Raw genomic sequence first — 16,622 nt, forward strand, 5'->3', positions numbered from 1 at the left:
ATAAAACAAAATTTAAAAACATACATAATTTACCGTCTAGAATCTTAGTAAAAATACCTTTAAAAAATTAATAATATTATTTCCAACTACCTAGATTAAATCCAATTCACAAAAATAATTAAATACTTTAATGAGAAAAATAAATAACAAATTCACATATTGTATTTTAATTATCTCACATGCTCTGATGTCGAAATCTGGCTTTAGGTTGCCTACTTTGACCTTTCCAGCCTGACCACTGTACATATTTTGAATCATTAATGGCTAAGAACCGGTGAATCTTGTCGTTCAAGGTGCCAATCTGGAGGAACCCAAAACGCGTGAGGCTTTTCTACTCAAAGATATTGAAATCTGGAGTGGTCTCAGATTCGAATACCGAACGAAGCCGGAGCTTTATTCAGGATTTCGTAGGGAATAATGGTGAAGCTGACAATGATAGCCCGGGTCACTGACGGGCTTCCTCTGGCAGAAGGATTGGACGACGGGCGCGAGCAGAGAGATGTGGAGTTTTATAAGCAGCAGGCGAAATCGTTGTTCAAGAAATTATCGCAGGGCCAGAGCGAGCCTTCTAGAATGTCAATTGAATCTGGCCCCTACGTATTTCAGTATCCTTTTATTTTGCTCTGCAGTTCTTTTTCAGTCGGTGCTTAATTTTTTCTTTCAAATTCAAATGTATTTCAAGATTTCTGAACGAGAAACATCGTAACTCATTGCATTTTAATATTTAGGATGCCAGATTTGTCGCAAGATTCAATTGATTTAGTGGTTATGTATGCATTTTTAATATACAGCAGAATCGATCTAGGGTTTAGACTGTGGTAATTGCGAATTGACTAGCGGTTATATATGTATTTTAATATAAGGCAGAATCGATCTAGGGTTTAGATGGTGGTATTTGCGATTGACAGTCAGGAGTTTAATTCCAATGGCTGCAGAAATTTTGGAGGCTTGGTGTATCTGTCATTATGGTTGCAGTCGTTTGCATCTTGAATGTGGTTCGCTAAACACAGGGTTCATTAATTTGCCTCAAACATGCAATGCAAAAGTGGGGTTGCTGGGCAGACCGTTGTTTGCGATATTAATAGCAGTATATGTCAACTTTACAATTTTAAGATTATGCTCCCGACACCCACGTTGCCACTTATGTGCAGAGGTAATAAACATTCTCGTCAATTGAAAGGTAATCATTGAATGCCTTTTGACGGAAATTTGAGTTTACAAGGCTGATTGCTCACTGGGTCACCTTGTTCGCTATGAGCGGAAAAGCCGATGAATTGTGATGTAAAATGTTCATAAGAAGCAGGTTCGGATCTCCTTATCTCCTTAGCCACAGTGAGAACGTGGTTACTTAATCTGCATGAACTTGGGTTTGAGGCTTTGAGCTCTGAGCTTCCCCAGCGCAAAATTAAAAAAATCCTTACTATTTTAGGCGTGTCGGGGTTTTCTGATAAAATTGCAGAAGATGCTTCTATAATACCTTATTAGTATTTGGCTTCCATTGACTAGCCAAGGGTTGGAAACTCGGAGCAGCTGTACCTTGAGGGTTGTTATCCCTTGCAGGAAATCAGGATTGTTAACGTCTAATGTAGCTTACTGATCGATCTGTAGAAACTAGATTACATTCTTTTACTGAAACATCCTGATATGTTGTTTCAATTTATTTTCAATTTGAGCAGTTATTCTGTCTTGTGAATGAGAATGAAACTGCCTGCTTTTTTATATTCACAGCTTCTCCTGCTGTACCCATTTTTCCCAAATTGCTGTAATAAGTTTTGGTTAGGTTGTCGAATTTATTTAATATATGCTTGTTACCCTCATCATTAGATTAATAACAAAATGTAGTCTGCGTTTTCTCTTACTTGATACATGCCTTTGTTATATCTCTATCCATTATAAAGGCAGGTACACATTGAAATATAACTTTTTTATTTTATTTTTTATCTTCAACTATGTTCATAGAGATCAACAAAGGTCTAATTTATTGCACGCAACTTCCCGTTAGATTTTAAGAGGCTAACTCCGTTCTCTTCCATTTTTTTAGTTTTCTGTGGAATTTAGATATGCTTTACATAAACTTAACTCGTGTCTTTCGATAGTTCATAAACATACAAATACAATCCTTGGAACCCAATTAGCTTGGATTGTTTCGAGTTTGTGAATTTTGTTCCAAATACAGTATTCTGAAACATAGCTTCTTTATTTTCTGTGGAATCCAGGTATGCTTCACATTGCATGTATCATTTGACTTTCTGTAATTTTGTAAGGTCTGTACAATGTCTAAACTTTTGTAGCAACATTTTGGTTGGCAGTGCTATAGTCTTAAGATATAGACAAATTATTAGCACTGCTAAGGCTTGTAGAAACCGTGCATAGACTGCAAGTAAACATTGGCATGTGCCAGGATCATTGTAGAAATCAATATCCATCTATACCACCAGGATCGTTAATTAATTGATGAATTCAAAATAAGCGATTTTTGTTTACTGGGGATTTTTCACAGAATTATTGAGATTTAGCAATTTTTTGCATTTTGCCAAATTTTCACTGAAGTTATTGTCTACCTGATTTTCCCAACATTGATATTCATTACATTTTAGTATGGCTAGTTATCTATCTAGCTATATGCGTGTGTACATACAAACATACATCTCTACACACATACACACAAATATATTTCAAAAAACCACTTGTGGGATTCCACTGTTTTACCAAGTTTCTGGATTGTTGGTTTGGAGTGGGCGGGGTGTCAACTGCCAGCCGCATGAGCAATTGGTAACTCAGTGGGACTTGTCAGCAACTGATCCTGTGATTTCTCGATGACTTTTGTGTGTGTGTAAATACATTGCAAATTAGTTTGTGTGCATTTTAGCTCACAAGTCCAAAGGAGTCACGTGGTGAATATTGAGGTCATGTTAAGGTTAATTGCATTAGGATATGTAACTTGTGCATTCTTACCGCCAACAGCATTTTCAAGCACAGGATTAATTCTCTCTCCAATCTTTGTGCTTATGTGTGAATGTATTTTGTTATTTTATTTTGAATTTCTCACAACATACCTTCAAAATAAGTTCTGAACTTCTGTGTTATTGGTGAAGAGGAAGAATTTGAAGAGCACCATGATCATGTGCCTAATAGAGGAGGAAAAAGGCGTCACATGTTGGTTGAATGTGTGGATGTTCATTGGAAACCATGAAAATAAAATGATGTATGGTGGAGGATGTTGTTGCAATTTGTTGTGGTCAATAGAATAACACATTGATAATTTTGGAAGAATTCAAGCTAGGTTGCAGGAGGAAATCTACAAGTAGATAGATATTCTAAGAGATCAACAACATTGATAATTTCCAACAACATTCTCGATTGACTTAAAAACTTGATCAGGGGAAATGTCATATGAGAAGGGTCATATTCTACAGTTTTTTTTTTTTGAATAATAACTCTCACGACCAATCTTATTCCATCATTAGACCTTGGGACTTCCTTCCATCCCTTTGGCCGCTTAGTTGTTGGTATCATTTTCTTCCTTTGTAAAGGGTTTTGCTGATTGAATGGTTGGGGTTTTGTTGAAGGTTTGAACATATTATAAGTGCTAGAAAGGAGATGAAGAGAAGAACAGTGTACGTTGAGGATAATGCAGAAAATGTCAAGGAATGTAAAGACACATAGTGTGAATGTGAGGAAAGGAGCTAATATGAATGCAACAAAAAATTAGAAAGATATGGATGGTATTTGTAGTAGACATTGAGAACCTTGACAATGAAGAAGGTGAGAATGAGCCTGGGAACATGGAACATAAATGTGAAGAATGTTGGAAGACAAAACGTGAATAACAAACATGAATAAATAAAAACAAAATACAACAAAAATGTTGAACTAGAGATGGGGACTGTTAGTGAATGATGCTAGTAACGAAGACAAGATTACTAAACATTAGAAACAAGAAGAAGATAAATAAATAAAGGGCATGCGACATAGGTTGGCAAGAAAGGTGGAATGCATAAGCAACCTTGATGCTAATGCAAGAAAAGTGGTGAATGCAACTTGCATGCATTTGTTTGTACAAAGTAATGAAGATTGATGAAGGCCCAGTTAATGCAGACATGGAATCCACATAAAAAAATAAATGAAACATAAAAAAATGGATGTATATTTTATCTACATCAATGTTGTTAAAAGCGTGAGCGGGATTAAATCGGCGCCGGGAAAAAAGCGGAAAAAATCGGCAAAAGCGGGAAAAAAGCGGAAAAAAGCGGGAAAAAGCGTTTGGCACAAAAATATTCATTTTTTTTTCATTTTTTTTCAATTTTTTTAATATCTAAACCATCTACAACATAAAATAAATACATTGGCACATAAATATGATAAAAAAACTAATATATAAGATGTTTAATATCATTTCTAGCGCTAAAATCACACATAACATTGAATCATGTCCTGAATAGTAAGTCCTGACTCTTGAGTCCCAACTCAGCCTCAAAATATCAACAAAAAATATGATAATGTATCTCATCATGTCATAATGTCATATACAATAAAATGAAAGTCTAATCCTATTGATTTCCTCTGCCCTTCTTGCGAGAAAATGCCACAGCTTTCCCTTTCCCTCTAGATGTAGATGCAGGTGCCTGTGCTGGTGGAGATGGCAGTGGAGTCTGATGTGCTCTAGAAGCTGAAGAACTAGAAGTAGGAGCTATAGGAGGTAGACCACGTCCTCTACTAGTGGCAGGGGTAGCCCGGGCAGGTGGTGTCACCTGGAAACATTACAATTTACAATCTCCCAATCCTGAAATCCAGAAAAACTGATAAGTCTGCTGGATTTTAAATGAAATCTAAAATTCTACTTTCTCCATATGAAATCCAATGAGGCTGGAACCACTCTCAAACATCCTGAGTCATTTCATGGTAATGTTAAAAATTTAAGTAAAAGGATGAAAATGAAGATTAAGGAGAATGTCACTTTTACTTTAAGAATTTAACATTACCATGAATAGCATATCCATACTAGGGCCTAGACTTGATCATTAAGCTGCCCCACTCAAAAATTATTTGTTTCTTTCAAAAAAACTTGCATGAAAAAACCCAAAAACGCATTATAAAACACGCTGCCCTGATACCCTGAGCTTTTTTCGGAAAAAAGCGGCAAAAAAAATATAGCCGCTTTTTTGGTATAAAAAGCGCGATTAAATCGGCATTAGGAAAAAAGCGCGCTTTTTTCAAAAAAGCGCGATTTAATCGCGCTTTTCACAACACTGATCTACATTAAAAAAAATTCAATTGTTTTGTAACTAAAATTGAAGGCCATCTTGTTTGTATATAGAGGGCATGGTAGAATGTGTTTGGAGGTTTTGTAGGGGGCTAAAGGCTATTTTGGGAGCAAATTGGGCGATTTAAAGCCCAAAGAGACATTTCCTTTTGAGTTGTAAAACATTTTTGATGTAGTCTACTTGACTCTCAGATTAGGAGTGGGACACCTCATTTTGATACAATCATAAACTTTATAGAATTCCTATTACCTTACTAATTACTCATATTGCATGATTAATGCAATAGGGCATGGTAGAATGTGTTTGGAGTTTTTGTAGGGGGCTAAAGGTTATTTTGGGAGTGGGACACCTCATTTTGATACAATCATAAACTTTATAGAATTCCTATTACCTTACTAATTACTCAAATATTGCATGATTAATGCAAAGTACAATTGAGACATATTGAGTAGAGAATTAAAGTGGATTGGCACACTTATAAAGAGCAACTTTCAAATTGGAATGCATTATCTAAGATCATCATAGCAATCCAACATAACATATATGCACGTGGAACATAGAACACTTAGCTTAACTTGAAAACATAGCATGGAAAGTGGTTGCCAAAGGAGCATTCATCACCTTTGTAGGCATTCCTAATTGAATGCCACCCCTAAGCTAAGTCTATGAGGTGGTAGCAGGCCATGGCTATTTGGAGGCTTACTTTCAAGTTCATCAAAAAGTATTTTGTATAGACATTGTTGTGCCGCTTGATAGAATAAGTTGTCATGGCAATATATCTTTGGATTATTTTGCATGTTAGCCCATATTAAAGTTGTAGTTGTAAGTTGTATGATACTTGTAAAAGGCCATTAATGGGAAATAAAGTATTCGAAGTAATGTTATATGGGACCCCCATGGCCCATAATGTGGTACATTGTACTTGGTCAGTTAGGAAAAGGACAAAATATGGATAAGATTGGCCCATGGTTTTGGCTCAGGGTTTTGGTACTAGTTTTGAGCCACTTGTTTTGAGTTAATGGTTTTGGTGAGGCAACCTATGTATACATATGTTTATTTTTGTGAGACTTAGTGTAATGAACATGTATTATATTTGTATTTTTCACTTTGTATTTCATCCTTATTTCTTCTAGGTGATGGTGTAAATTTGTCACTCACTCACACTATTTATTTTATTGGAGACTTGGTCCAATTTGATCAATCTCCCCACATTTTCGTACTCTATATCTAGCAATACAAATGAGTTTGTAACATGTGTACAATTCTGACAAACATCTTCGACTTGCATACTTGTCTTTGTTAATTCACTTGTATGCTTGACTCTATTGATTGTTGGTATTGTGCTCATATGATCATATAATTGATAACATAGGCTTAAGATTATGGTTTCTTAAGAGAATGAGCATTCATTTGCTTTGGGATTTTCTTCGTCCTTGGGTTCTTTTGTTTAGCTCTCTAGGGCATAAGATTATGGTCGTAGCTTTAAATTTGTTATCTTGGAGGGTTAGGGGAGTGAGAGCTCCTAAAATTCCATTGAGTGGTGAACTATAATTTTTTTACCAATTTTTCCACTTGAGTTTTTTTGAATGTATTTCCTTTTTACTTCATGCGGATCACTATTTTGATTGTAGAACTTAATTTGTTCCAATATCACTTAAGTCACATGGCTCCTTGTGAAAGCTCCGGTGAAATGGGGGACTCCTAGGACTACAACCTTTCCTTAGCCTTGGCTGAACAAATGTAGAGGTAATAATGCCTAGTGTGAGAAACCCTTGTTTACTCGATAATAACAACACAACCAACAATAATAAGTGTTCCAGGCAAAAGTGGTTTGTGATATGATGATCATAGTCAAACAACACATCACCATTTAGCAACAGGCCCAACGTAGCCTCAACCTCAACCAATTATTCAATAGGTGATTCCCATTGTTCAACAAAGCTTCAAGTTGGATACCAAATTGTTGGTGCATAAATTTGATGGGGTTGTCAATGATGACGTGTTCAATTCTTGGATAAGCATCACAAAAGCTTATTTCAGAACCTTCTCGAACCCAATAAAGGCTAATAGGAGTAGGGTTCTTCAAGTTCACGTGGAGGACTCCACTACTCAAGTAATGGTAGGCCCACACTAAACATTTATAGCTAACAACCAATCCTTAATAAACACTTAAGGGGAATTCAAGGATGTAGCTTGCAAGAGGTTCTACCCTTTAGCATACAAGGATGCTTTGTTGGCAAAGTGGCTACAACTTTGACAAATCTTGGCATATAGTTCATGCAACAATTTATTGATGTCTATAGTAGAATGGTCATCAAGCTTGAGGTAAGAGATTTCAAAGACACTCTCTATTTTGCAATAATTTATTGATGTCTATGGTAGAATGTTCATTAAGCTTGAGGTAAGAGATTTCAAAGGCATTCTCTAAGTCCATTTTTGTGTTATTTCTGCATTCATGAAAGGAATTAGAACTATTCTTTATTACTCTCTTGGAACATGCCTTCAAAATACATCCAAAATAAAGGCTAAGTTTCTTAAACCAATCTTGTTAGTCAAAAGAAGTTGGTCTCTTCTGCTCAACCTCTTACCACTTCCAAGGCCCAACTTGGTGGCAGTGGACAAATCTTGTGGTGTCCCAAAATAACGCCTATTATTGAGACAAAAAGGAGAGCATGTGTTGCTCCTGTCACAAAAAGTATGGGCATTTTGATAACGAATGCAAAGTTCTCGAGGCCAAGATCACTAATAAGGGTGAGGCTTTTCTTGTTGGGAAACAACTATTGAAAGATACATATGTGGAGGTTATTGGTCCCACCTCTACAACTTTGCATTTAGTGTTGATGGTCACAAATTACAGAGACAATAATGAAGAAACTTTGTTTACTTAAACACCTAGATCAAGGATTAATTATTTTACATTATTATGGATAATGGCAACCAAAAGAATTTGGTATCATCCTAGTTGGTTGCAAACTTGCACCCTTAAGCCATATCGACAACACCTCATCCTAATCCATATCAACTTGGATTGATCAAGAAGGTTGTATAATCTATCCTTATCACTTGGATGTGTTCCATCACCTTTTGCCATTAGATCCTTACATGACATATTGGAGTGTGATGTCATTCCTCTCAACTATTCTAACTTGATTTTTAGTAGGGCATGCCATGTTTCTAAGCATGCATAATATAATGGCTACTTTAACACCTATAGGTTGTGTTACCCACCACTAGTGGGTGACCCCATAGGAGAAATTCTCCTAGATTTGTCTTCAGCCGACAACCAACAACCCCTTGCAGCTACCTTATAACTTTTATGTACTGCTTCTCTTTGCCACTTGAGACAACCGTTATGTATCCTTGCTCATCTGTCATGATCATATGTTTGAAGGTGGGCCATCCAATCCCGAAGGTATGATTTTTCATTATGTAATTGGGTGTTTATGCTTGTTTTTCTTTGGCACACTTGGGCATGGATTACTGGGTGACTTGGAAGAAGGAAGGGCTTTGACTGTACTCTTGTTCCCTTACCTCAACTTGGGGGGGTTAATCTTGTATCCTAGTCCTGTGGGATCTCCTTTATTGGCCATTAGCTTTAGGAGTGACAATACATGGGAAACCTTGATTTTGGTAACGTGGTCCCGCTTCCCGATACCATATATCTCACCTCCCTCTGCTCATTACCAACCCTTTTCACGTTTTCCCCATATGGGTCCACATTTGTATATTGGGTCCACAAGTTGTTAGCCTCCCCTACCCCCTTGTCCACACTTTGGTTCGGGCTTGGAACGATGGCCCGAAGGTTGATGCAGCTAAAAAGAAAGATGAAAGCATAATAGGCCACATACAATAGGATATGTACAACAAAATGAAAAAGATGGTTGGGACAATAAAATTTAGCATGTGTTCAAAAGCCAATCATGAGCCTACCCCCTATCATTATGGCCATCACCCTATTTCCTTGGGCCCCCATGAGTGCCCCTTACATCATTAAGGAACCCATGAATGTCCCAACCCCTTGTGGGCGATGAAATGCCCCACCTTAAGGGGGTAATCCTCAAGGTGGGGTGATGAAATGCCCCACCTTAAGGGGGTAATCCTCCCAATGGCCGAACATTAGTCTTGAATCTTGGGTGATCAATCAAAACTCAAAGAATATCTCTTTTCACCTCCATTTTACTCCCTTTAAGTATAGGCCTCTGTAGGGCTTGGTGCGAAATTCGTTGCAAAGAGGAAATTTGAATTTCATTTGGATAATATTCTTCTTTAGTGTCTCCTCTATGGATCCTCAAGTTTTGGAGGAATTCCCATGATGGAATCTCCATCAATTTGATGCCCTAGCAATCACATCAAGAGGGAACCCTAGAAGCTATCCTTCAACTTAGGGATTCTTTGAAGGTGTGTTCTTTAGTACTTGTTGAAGTAAATCATTCCTTACCTTTTCTCTCTCTTGCCTTGATCTTGGATGAGCTCATATCTCGTAATTTCCTTCAACCCTAGTTCTTGTGTAGCCTCTTTTCCAAGGGGTTTTTCGTGGAAAGTTTTAGTAGCTTCTCCCAAAGCTTGCACTTTTATTCAACCTTTCCATTGAATGAGTTGCTTTGCCTCACTTCAGACCCATTATAGATACATATTTATCACAAGTGAGTATTATTGGGACTCCTCTCGTTGGTGAAAATCTGAGAAGAGTAGGGGACTCAGGGTGTGGTGACAATGGGCCTCTGTCCTAAGTTTCATTGTGCCCTCTAGCCTTTTGCCTATACAAGGCCTGCTAGATTGTGGAATAACAGGTTGTGTAATGACAATATTGTTGGGAATCACGTTCGCCGTTAAACAAAAACGCGAAGGTGTTAGTCAATGGTCACATCACCAAAGATAAGGATCCATGAGAGGCGATTAGTTCATGTTGCGAAACACACGAGAGTGTTGGTTTATCCAATGTCTAACAAGCTCCCTCCAAAGCGAGCTAGGTGTGCATCGCACTCATGACCTATGCTCTGATACCACTTGTTGGGAATCACGATTGCCATTAAACCAAAACCCACAAGTGTTAGTCAATGATCACATCACCAAAGATAAGGATCCATGAGAGACGGTTAGTCCATGTCGCGAAATACATAGGAGCCTTGGCTTATCTAATGTTCAACAGGTATGACATATAAACTCATCTCCACTTCTCCTTCTATTATTCCACCTACACTTGGCAGTCCCACCATTAAACATGTCACTTTGAGCAAAGTCTTGTCATTGTGCCTTGTTCAACAAGTGAAGCAAGATAACAAAGGGAAGTTGTTTCCCTTTGATAGACAATGGATCATTGACTCATACACAAATTTCTTTAAAGAACCCAAGGGGGTTCTCTCCCCTTCATAACATAAAACGTTCATTGAGATTGTTCTTGGTTCTTGCGTGCCCATTTTCTCTACGTACAACACCTCACCATAGGATAGTGTAGGGATTGAGTGACATCACACAACTTTTGGTGTACCCAAGAAAAGGAAATAAGAGTGGCCACTTTGAAATTATAGGGTTGTCAAGAAGAATATTGTTGGTAGCTACTACCCGTTGCCCCAGATTGATGACCACCTTCATTGGCTTAGGGGTCCTAAGTATTTTCCCAAGTGGGACCTTCCTTCCAATTGTCGCCAAGTTTGGATGGGAAACTCTAATGCATGCAATATAACTTTCAACACCATGTTCAATCTTTACGAGTGGTTGGTTATGCTATTTGGCCTAAGGAATGCCTTTGCTACCTTTATGTTAATCATTAATGACATCTTCTACCCACATCTTGGTAAGTTTATCAGTGTTTACATAAATGCCATTTTGGCTTTTTTTTGGTAAATTGATTTGTATTACCTTAAAATATCTAGTTATGTCATTCTTTCCATCATTGATAAGCACAGTACATAGCAATACATTTACTACCTTCATGGTTTTACTACTTAAACCGTGCTTTTACTTCTAGCTAGGGTAATGAATCTGGGAATGATCATGGTTCTCTCCGAGGATCCTTTTTTCTTTTTCTCATGTGGACATCTATCCACCTCGAGGAGTTGTTAGGAACAAGTGAAGATGGTACAATCACTGTGATTCCTTGAATCAAATCCAATTCTGGGGGGTCTGCAATTGTAGCTACTTCCTTATCACTATTTGAGTGATCCTATTCATGGAAACGTTGTGTCCGCTCATCGACGAAACTAAAACCATAGTTTTGTCTCTTGCAGCTCCATTCGAGGGGTGAACCCCATGATCCAAATTGGATCCTAAAACACTCTCTAAGTTTTCATAACTCTGTAAAATTCATGCCAAAGTTTCAAAGACTTACAAAGGTCGAGCTTATCAGGAATACCCTTGGAATAGTTGTAAATTGTGAGCAGCGCGGAGCAACGAGGACCCTTGGTCAAGTGCGTAGACCGTTGGCCCGTGGTAACGCGCGCTATCACGAAACAACGAAACGAGAGGTCTTTTTGAGAAACTCGCCGAGCAAACCCCTTCGAGAAGAAAAAGCCCCGAGCGACCCGGACCCGAAAAGTCAAAAACTCGTATGGAATTCACCGATTCCGTCAGAGGCGGGTCCCACACCAAAACCGGCAGGATATCGGAAGGGCTTCGAGTGGTAAGCGGTTTCAACCGAGTCCCGCCTGATGCCACACACTGGGTGACACGCGTTTGGCGGAAGAGAGAGAAAACCACTCACATTGGACGGGTAAATGTCATGCTACTTACCCGCCCGATATGGACGGAGACCGTAGGATCTGGAAGCTCCAGATTGATGGCGGAAATGCGATCCGACGGATGACCAAATTCAACGGGGTAAACAGGCGGAAATGCGATCCGACGGATGACCAAATTCAACGGGGTAAACAGGCTGAGTTGTATAAAGTTTGAAGTCCGGCATGAACGATGAGTTGGTAGAGGGATCATGTTCGCGGGCATTCTTGGAGCTAACGGTAAAAATGGTTGTTTCACAGACGTCCAAGAGAACTGACACTCAGTTCATTACGAAACAGGTGGCCACCTCCCTGTGAGGCGTTACACAGTGATGATGACGCAGAACAGAGGAATTCGAACGGACAGAGGCAGGGAAACCAGAAAGCTGGGAAGCGGAAACGAACAGTCAAAAAGCAGACTGGATTTAAAGCCATAAATTGACAAAAGCAGAAGGAGGAGTTAGTTAGACGCAGAAAGCTAAGAGCAGAGAACAGAGAGAAGAAGCTGAGCTGACCTGAAGGCAACATCGAGCCAGAGAGAGTAAGAGAGTTTGTGTACTCCAGAGAAGGCTTGAGAGGTTCAAGCGAACTCCTTGGCATAGGCCTGTCATGTATGAGTCTCAGATTGGGTTCATACTATTGTGACCAATAGAGGTTGAGTTTCAGTAAGGAGAGTTTGTGTACTCCAGAGACTTAGGGGATCCAAGTCCAGTCCTACTGATTGATATCTTTTTAGTGAGACTCGAATTGAGCTCACTGTTGTAAAAACTCTACTTTAAAAACATGATAGAGAGGCCACCACTGAAGGCTGGACCAGGAGATGTAGCCCAAGATCATTGGGTGAACTCCTTATTAAACTTGTTGTGTTTACATGTTTGCTTGTTATGTTTTCTCTGACTGCCTCATTGTCTATGTATTTCGCAATCTTATCGATCCATTGCATAAAGTAACATAGGCACATCCATGCACATGAGTCTGTAATACCTTTAATTCTTTGTCCTGGATAAATTCTAGATCAAGTGGTATCAGAGCTAGGTTACTAAGGTTAGACAAGCTTGTGCTGGATTTTGTTGTTGAATGCTAACTAGATCAAAGCTTAAATTAGGAGAAGGAGAGTTGGTTGGAGCTAACCCAGAAATTGGAAGAGTCTACCCTAAGAGGAAAATGTCAGAAGAAAACCCCTTGGAATCAGACTCCCAGTTCATGGATGGTTTCCTGACCATGAAAGCCATGGTGGAGGAAATGTATAGGGAATTTAAGAAAGGTAGAGATGAAGATTCATCAAACTCCAAACAAGACAAAGGAGTAGAAGAATCTCTCCTCCATGACCACTCTAAAGGCAAAGGGAAAGAAGAAAAACTTCCCACACCTCCTAGTAGCCCTGAAAATAAAAAGAAGACATCTTTGATTAAATTAGATGTTAAATTTGATTTGTCGATATATGATGGAGAGTTGAATGCAGAGAAGCTGGATAATTGGATTAGACAGATTGATGTTTATTGCAGAGTGCAGAGCATCGATTCAGACAAGAGTAAGATTCAGCTGGCTAGCCTACGCCTTGGAGGCACTGCCTTGGTATGGTGGGAAGGCAGGACACAAGCTGACATAAAGAAACATGGTAAAATTCTTTTTGTCTGGAGTGAATTTGTTTCTGCAATTAAAAAGCAATTCTATCCACTAGCCTATATGCAGCAAGCCATGATGAGCTGGCAAACTCTTCGCCAATTAAAAGGGCAAAGTGTACAAGGTTACACCCAAGAATTTAGGAAAAGAGCTTTGATTCTAGGAATTTCTTTAGACTCACCTGAAACTCTGCTGAAGTATATGGTTGGTCGACACAGCGCTACTTAAGGCACACTATTCTCATGTTTAATCCCACTAGCATAGATGAGGTATCTGTTCAGGCTACACATCTAGAGGCTAGAGGTAAGAATGTGAACCCAGAAGTTGGGGGATCATCAAAACCCACTGCAAGCAAGAATAAGGAGAAAAGAAAACAAAATGGAAAGAGAGGAAGACAAATATTGTACAAAAGACCAAATCTTCATGCACTCATTGTAAGAAGGATGGGCATGATGATGAACACTGCTGGATTCTACATTCGGAGCTGAAACCCAAGAAATACGAGGGCAAAAAGAAGAAGACTGCTGTAGCTATTCAAAAGGATTTGGGGTCAGACTCACGAGACGAAATAACGATTGCAGCCACAGGTATAAAAGGTAAAAATTCGGAAGCATCTACTAGTAATTTTGCACAATCTACTGATAATGAATGAGAGGAAAAGACATGAGCTTTTTCATATTCGGGTTATTTCCAAACATCAAAAGATTGATACTTTGTTTGATAGTGGCTCACAAGTAAATTTAATTTCTGAAGCAATTGTAAAGAAGTTGGGATTGCTAACCACACCTCACAAGAAACCATATCCATTAGGTTGGTTATGTGATAAAGCAAAGCTACAAGTGACTAGACAATGTAAACTTAAGTTTTCTTTTGGGTCAGCGTTTGTAGATGAGGTTGAGTTAGATATAGTTCCTTTGGATATATGTGGAATTGTTTTAGGAAGTCCTTACTTGTATGATAGAAAAGCTATTTTCTATAGAGCTGAGAACAAGTATCAACTCGTTAAAGATGGAATCGAATATACTGTAAGAGCTCATAAACTCAAGAATAATTATACTTTCATAAACTCTGGGCAGATGAAAAGAATTGTAAATTCATGCAAACAATTTTTACTGATGGTTGTAAAGGAAAAGAAACCTGATAAAACCAATGTATTTGAGGGCTGTGATGCTAAACAACAAGTTGATTTAGAAAAAGTTGTTTCAGAATATGATATATTATTTCAAGAACCTAAAGGTCTGCCACCCAAAAAGGAAATAGTACATGATATTAATTTGCAGCAAGATGCTCGATTGCCTAACATTGGAATGTACATGTTGTCTGCTTTAGAGAATGCAGAAATCAAGAAACAGGGACAAGAGCTGCTCGAGAAAGGGTTCATAAGACCTAGCACATCGCCATGTGGGTCTCCAATTGTCTTGGTGAGAAAGAAAGATGGCTCATGGAGAATATGCATTGATTACCAAGCACTGAATAAGATAACGATAAAAAATCGTTATCCCCTTCCTTGCATAGACGATTTATTAGATCAGTTGAAAGAAGCTGTTTATTTTTCCAAATTGGACTTGCATAGTGGCTATCATCAGGTCAAAGTTGCAGAGCAAGATGCATGGAAGACTGCTTTTAAAACAAAGCAGGGATTGTATGAGTGGTTGGTTATGCCTTTTGGCTTAACTAATGCTCCTGCTACTTTCATGAGAGTAATGAATGATGTACTTAGACATTTTATTGATGATTTTGTCATTGTATATTTAGATGACATTCTTATATTCAGTAAAACATGAGAAGAACATTTAAAGCATGTTAAACAAACTCTAGATGTTTTGAAAAGAGAAAATCTTTATGTTAAACTCTCAAAATGTGAATTTGACAAAACATCTTTGAATTATTTGGGTCATATTGTAAGGGGTGGTGAATTGAAGATAGATCCCTTCAAGGTTGCATTCATTGTAAACTAGTCAAAACCCAAATTTGCTACAAAAGTTAGAAGCTTCCTATGAGCAACACAATATTGGAGAAAGTTTATTTCTAACTTTTCCTTAATTGCAGCTCCCTTACATGCTTTAATAGGATTGAACAAGGTGTTTCAGTGGGGAGGCAAACAGTAGAAAGCCTTCGACACCTTGAAAGAAAAGATTAGTACAACACCAGTGCTAGCACTGCCCGATCTTCAAAGACCATTTGAGATTGAAACGAATGCCAGTGACTATGCCATGGGAGCAGTGTTGATGCAGCACGGTAAACCCATATGTTATCATTCTGAGACATTTAATTCTGCAGTAGTTAACTATCCCACATATGATAAAGAATTGTATGCATTAGTACATAGTGTGAAAAAGTGGAAACATTACCTAATGGGCAAAGAGACAGTTATACATACTAATCGTAAACCACTTCAATATTTACACTCCCAAGCTAAGTTGCAGCAATCAAGACACTATGGGTGGATGGGTTTTCTACAATAGTTTCATTTTGTCATCAGATATAAAATGGGCATACACAATAAAGTTGTAGACATGTTGTCCAGACCAATCATAAATGCATCTATTATACTTAAGCATAATTCAGTATTGCATGAAAGCTACATTGAACAGTATGCTCAAGATATTGATTTTAAAGATGTATATGCAACTTTAAGTCAAGGCAAACAAGTAGAAGAATTGGATTATCATGTTAAGGACCAGTGCTTGTATCATTTTGGGAAGTTATGCATTCCACAAACTGAAAGAGTAAAGATAATTCGAAAAGCACACACTTCTCTAATATTAGGTTACTTTGGTGTAAGTAAAACAGTTGCATCGTTGCAAAGATTTTGTTATTGGCCAAAAATGAATGAGACAATTTCTAGATATGTAAGGGGGTGTACTATGTGTGCTAAAAGCAAGTCCAACAATAGAAAACTAGGCTTGTACATTCCACTACTAGTTCCTTCTCATCCTTGGGAAAGTGTTTTCATGGACTTTGTTGGAGAACTGCTTAGATCTAGAAAAGGTCATGACTATTTATATGTTGTTGTGGATAG

General features: G+C 38.2%; 1 protein-coding gene across 1 annotated transcript in view; it reads left to right on the forward strand.

The window, feature by feature from the left end:
* Positions 1–203: 203 nt before the first annotated feature.
* LOC149253485 (25.3 kDa vesicle transport protein SEC22-1-like) overlaps positions 204–16,622 on the forward strand; it is a 28,990-nt gene continuing 12,571 nt past the window's right edge. Inside the window, exon 1 of the mRNA XM_089459924.1 lies at positions 204–605. Coding sequence (XP_089316050.1) covers positions 418–605 — 188 coding nt within the window. The 5' untranslated portion in view covers positions 204–417. The remainder of the gene's footprint in view (positions 606–16,622) is intronic.

The sequence above is a fragment of the Pinus tabuliformis genome, chromosome 7, assembly GCF_031772625.1.
Source record: "Pinus tabuliformis cultivar Carrire ecotype Pingquan chromosome 7, CPIR1, whole genome shotgun sequence".
In the NCBI taxonomy this organism is placed as follows: domain Eukaryota; kingdom Viridiplantae; phylum Streptophyta; class Pinopsida; order Pinales; family Pinaceae; genus Pinus; species Pinus tabuliformis.